Below are 4,926 nucleotides of genomic sequence, written 5' to 3'. Positions count from 1 at the left end.
AGAGAGACAGGCAGAGAGAAAGAAAGAGAGAGAGACAGAGAGATTTAAATAGATAATATATAAAAAAGTCATAACAATTTAAAACTTTGTAAGCTTAACATGAGAAACTAAAGAACAATTCATCAGTGCTTTCAGATTTATCATATGTAACATGCAAGTACATAAAGGCATCTTCTTGTAACTTCATCTTCTGCTGCAGCCTTGTTGATTGTTATATGGAAATTCAAAAATACAATGCCTGGTCAATCAGTCAAGGAGATCATGTAGCCCAAAATGAATAAACAAGGAAATAAGATGTCCTACATAGAAAACCAAGAAAAACAGGCTTATTAAATATTATCAAATATAATTAAATTGATCTTATTGATTAAAGAGATTTTGGTAGATTTTATAACTCTAAAAATATTGTTAGTATTGGGACTGGGATATAACGCAGTGGCATTAGCTCCTGCCTGGCAAGTGCAAGGTCCTGAGTTGGATCTCCGGGACCACAATATATATATTCAGTATCTGTTTATAAATAGTTTATTATCTGTAAGAAATTCAACATATACTTTTATATCTGTTTAAGATTCAGAAAATAAAATTAAACAGATTAAATACATACTTTCCCACACAATTGAAAGAAACAAATATATAGTTTACTGATGTAGAGTATAAAATGTATTAAACTCATGAAAGTATGATCTTAAACTGAAGCAGTAAATGATATCTTGGCTCAGAACTGAGGAGTGTTAATAAGTCACGTTTAATTGATCCTTAAAACATAATGTCTAACTGAGCTAAATGTGATGACAGTCTATTCATGTGTTTGTTGCAGTCTGCTCTGGAGCTAAAATTTATTAAAAATTTATTATAATTTATTTTATCAAGACACAATATTGATCATTAAGCTCACAGCTTTCATCTATGTTTCAAAACCCTGTGGAAGGCATTTTGTACATCTTTGTTCCTAAAGCTATAGATCAAGGGATTCAGCATGGGGATCACTAGAGTGTAAAACACAGAGGCCAGTTTATCAGTTTCAAAGGAGTGAGAGGACTTGGGCTGCACATACATGAAGAGAAGAGTCCCATAGAAGATGGCCACCACGGTCAGATGGGAGCCACATGTGGAGAACGCCTTCTTCCTCCCTTCTGCAGAACGCATCCGACATATGGCTAGGAGAATCAGCATGTAGGAGAGAAGAACAGCCAGGAGAGAGGAGATCAAATTGAATGCTGACAACAGTATGGTCAGCAACTCCATTTCTTGCACATGTGAACAGAGCATAGGTGACAACAGGACAACATCACAGTAGAAGTGGCTGATGGTGTTTGAGCCACAGAAGGTCGAAGTAAAATACTTAATAGGGAACAGCAGAGCGTGAAAGGTGCTGTAGAGGTACAGAATGCCCACCAGCATGTGGCAGCGTCTCTGGGACATGATGACATTGTAGAGTAGCGGGTTGCAGATGGCCACATAGCGGTCGTAGGCCATGGCTGGCAAGATTGAAAATTCACTGACAATGAACAAAATGAAGAAGGCCATCTGGGTGGCACAAGCGTGATAGGAAATGGTATTCTGAAGCACAACAAAATTAACCAGCATCTTGGGACAGATGGTAGTGGAATTCCCAAGATCAATGATAGCCAGGTGTCTGATAAAAAAATACATCGGTGTGCGCAGGTGGGAATCCAGTTTGGTCAGAATGATCATGACTAAGTTACCCAGCACTGTGACTGTGTAGATGAAGAGAAAAATCCCGAAAAGTGGGTGCTGCAGTTCAGGCAACCTTGTGACCCCCGTGAGAATGAAGTGCCGTGGCACTGTTAGGTTTGAGGTGAGCATTTGGATGCCAGCGGAGTTTGTTAACTTTTGCACTGCACCTTCTGAAAAAAATACAGGGTTTAGAGAGGAAATCAAAATAGGCAGGGTAAAGGCAAATAAATGATACAGCTGATTTTGAAATAAGGATAAACGGTAGCATATTTGAACTTCTTGGAGGTAAAAATTCATACATAGTTCCTAAATTTATAGGATCTAAATTACAAAGTGAGTAAAGTTTGGAACATTATCCATTGCAGGCAAAGCTACATAGGAAGTCAGAAAAAATTAATTTTGTGTATTCTGTATAATGCCAAAATACATTTCCACTCATCAACTTTAATTTTTATGAATTTATTTGAATCTGTGAGCAAAATAGAACTGCTCTGACTGAAGCTACTAACGCTTATTTATCTTAATTCAAGTGGATGTTTTACCTATGCTATTTGGTTTCTCTTCAGTGAAAACCCGGAGCTCTTTATGATTTTTTTTGCTTGGAGAAACTAAATAAAACAATATGCAATGTACAGAAATGCAGGACGAAAATATTACAACACAAGGCCAAGCCGAGGTGAGCCTGGTTACTTCCTGGTCCTAGGTCTTCGGTGGTGTACCATGAGGGGTGCACCACAAACCTCAATGAGTTCAGCTCCATTTTGGTGCAGAGACCACGTGGCCATGGCCAGCAGTTTCAGGGAGCTGCGCTTGCTCTGAGCCCACCTTGTCCTTCTGATTGGCAGAATGGGGCCGGCCAGGGGGGAGGTGCCCAGGAGAAAACTCAGATGCTTTCGCGTCCTTCCTCAGGACGGAGTTGTCTGCTCTTTCGCCGTTGATTCCTACTCTTACCTCAGATCCTTTCTTTCCCCTCAAGTGGAAAGAAACCATAGACTGTCCCCTTCTGAGCAGTTAATTTAGCATTTGAAGAATACTGACTGACTCTCCATTTGCATTGCCCGCATTCTCTAGTGCTAAGGAAATCTGCATGTTTTTGCTCTGAATATCATTGTATGGAAAAAGTTAGTATTTCAGTTTTGTGATCTAAAAATTTGTCAGGACTAATTCAAGTTCAGTTTCTGCAAAATTTTATAAGTCTTAGATTCTTTTTTGCATTTCTCAGATTGTAGTAACTATCAAAAAGTAGCCTCACAGTAAATAGCAAAACTTACCAATAAAATTTTTCAAACTTTTGTAAGCAATAACATCATGAAAAAAATCATTGAATTTATAAAATTTATATGGTTAATACTTATTTTTAAAACATTGTATTTTATATCTGCATTAAGTTATGCTCGTTATTTATTTGCAGTGCATATGATGTATCCTACAATAGCTTGTTCTTTGTGTGAAAACCAAATATAACAGGACATCCAATAATTCGTGTTGAAATGCTGATCTTCGTAGATCCTAATAAGTAAGACTTTTGACAATGTTTCTGGTATCTCTAGTTCTTTTTACTTGGAATTTCCAAATATCAGTACCAACTTTCACAGCTCTTTGAGTTAGCATTTACATTTAATTAGTAGCACCTGAAGCACATGCCACACCAGCCCTGCCCCAGGGCGTGCTGAGCCGCCACAAGCCCAGGCATGGTGGTGTACACCTAGAGCCCCAGCACTGGGAGGCTGACAACAGGAGCATCACTGCCAGTCTGAGCTGTGTAGTGAGACCCTGCATCAAACACATTTTTTTAAAAAGTACTTAAAGCTCTAAAAACCTTATGATGCTGAAAGTCCAGTTAACAAGGAATCTCCAACAGTTCCCACAGAAGCTATGCTCAGAAGCTGAAGTAATGAGAGAGCAACAAAAAGAAAGACTCTTCGAAAATAAAATAAAATAAAATAAGAAAAGACTCTTTGTACTCACTTTTAATGTAGGATTGAAATTTTGTTTTTCATTTTACTCATACCTGTGCTTTTCATTTGCAAATTAATAGATTTTTCTCCCTCTTATGTGGTTCCCTAAATAAGCAACATTTAATTCATTGAGATCATTATGCCAAATCTTATGACTTAATAAAAGACATCTTAATACATGTTGTAATTATTGAAGAACTCAGCTTATTCCCCCTTGAGAAAATGTATGGGACATCTCAAAGGGAGGAACAAAGCAACAAAGGTGATCTGTGTAGTTCTGTGGGGACCTACATGGTTTAAAGGCACTTGTTATAATGCGACTAAAAGTTAAGTTGTGACTCCCAAGAAATACTACCTCTGGATAATAGTTTTATTAACACACAGCATCCAGATAACTCTAATGCAATTATCTGTATCAGGCATATGTGTAAGACATTACTGGTGTAGTCACTTAGACAATAATCAAAATAACCTGATCAAAAGTAAGATCTAGTATAAGACAACATTGTATCAAAGGGCCTCCTTTATGGCTAAAATATTTCTTAGAATTGAAAAAAAATTAGGTAAAATGAAACACAGATATAAGCTATAGAGACTTTTTTTTTTTTCAGAACAGGATTGAGCTCAGGCCCTTGTGCTTGCCAGGGAAGCGCTTATTCTACTGAGCCATCACCCCGGCCCCGAGACTAATATTACAAAATGATGTTTCAGTTGTGTTCATTGAATAATACATTTTTATGTATTTAGTACAGGGTCTATAGTGTCTCAGTACACAGAGCAAATTTGTAGTGATCCTCCTGTTTTCAGCCTCCCAAGTGTGGGATTACAGGTGCGTAGCACAATGCCCAGGCTCATCTGCTGTCTCAGAGTGCCCAGGGGCGGGGCTGGCATGGCATGCTGAGGATTGAACCCTGCGCTCTGCACCTGCCTAAGCAGGCACTTTAGTCTGCTGAGCTATCTGATGGGCCATTTCATTGAATAATACTTAAAAGACAGAGAAATATTTTCAAAACTGAAGAAAATTTTATCATAATGCTTTAAAGCTTGAGGATTTGCTCAAAAAATAAGTCAAAGCTTAATATATTTCAGAAGTGCTCTAATTTTTTCATTTTTGTTTAAGCCTAGCATATTTGTTATCCATGGAACAGTTTGTCTATCATAGCCGATTTGTTCATTACCAGAAGACAATGTGTTAGAAGCATACTTCTTTTTGTGAAACAATTATATTTGTATGATAGACAAATATGATTTGACATATATTTTTTTT

At 37.5% G+C, this 4,926-nt stretch overlaps 1 protein-coding gene across 1 annotated transcript; it reads right to left on the bottom strand.

Moving 5' to 3' along the window:
* Positions 1 to 894: 894 nt before the first annotated feature.
* LOC101587014 (olfactory receptor 8K5-like) lies at positions 895 to 1,830 on the bottom strand. The gene is given in 1 exon segment (XM_012512615.2): positions 895 to 1,830. A coding segment is annotated over 1 exon segment (936 nt).
* Positions 1,831 to 4,926: the final 3,096 nt, after the last annotated feature.

The sequence above is a fragment of the Octodon degus genome, unplaced genomic scaffold (genome assembly GCF_000260255.1).
Source record: "Octodon degus isolate 3935 unplaced genomic scaffold, OctDeg1.0 scaffold00239, whole genome shotgun sequence".
Classification (NCBI taxonomy): Eukaryota; Metazoa; Chordata; class Mammalia; order Rodentia; family Octodontidae; genus Octodon; species Octodon degus.
The sequence above is the reverse complement of the archived record's forward strand: the minus strand, read 5'-3'. Positions and strand labels throughout refer to the sequence as shown.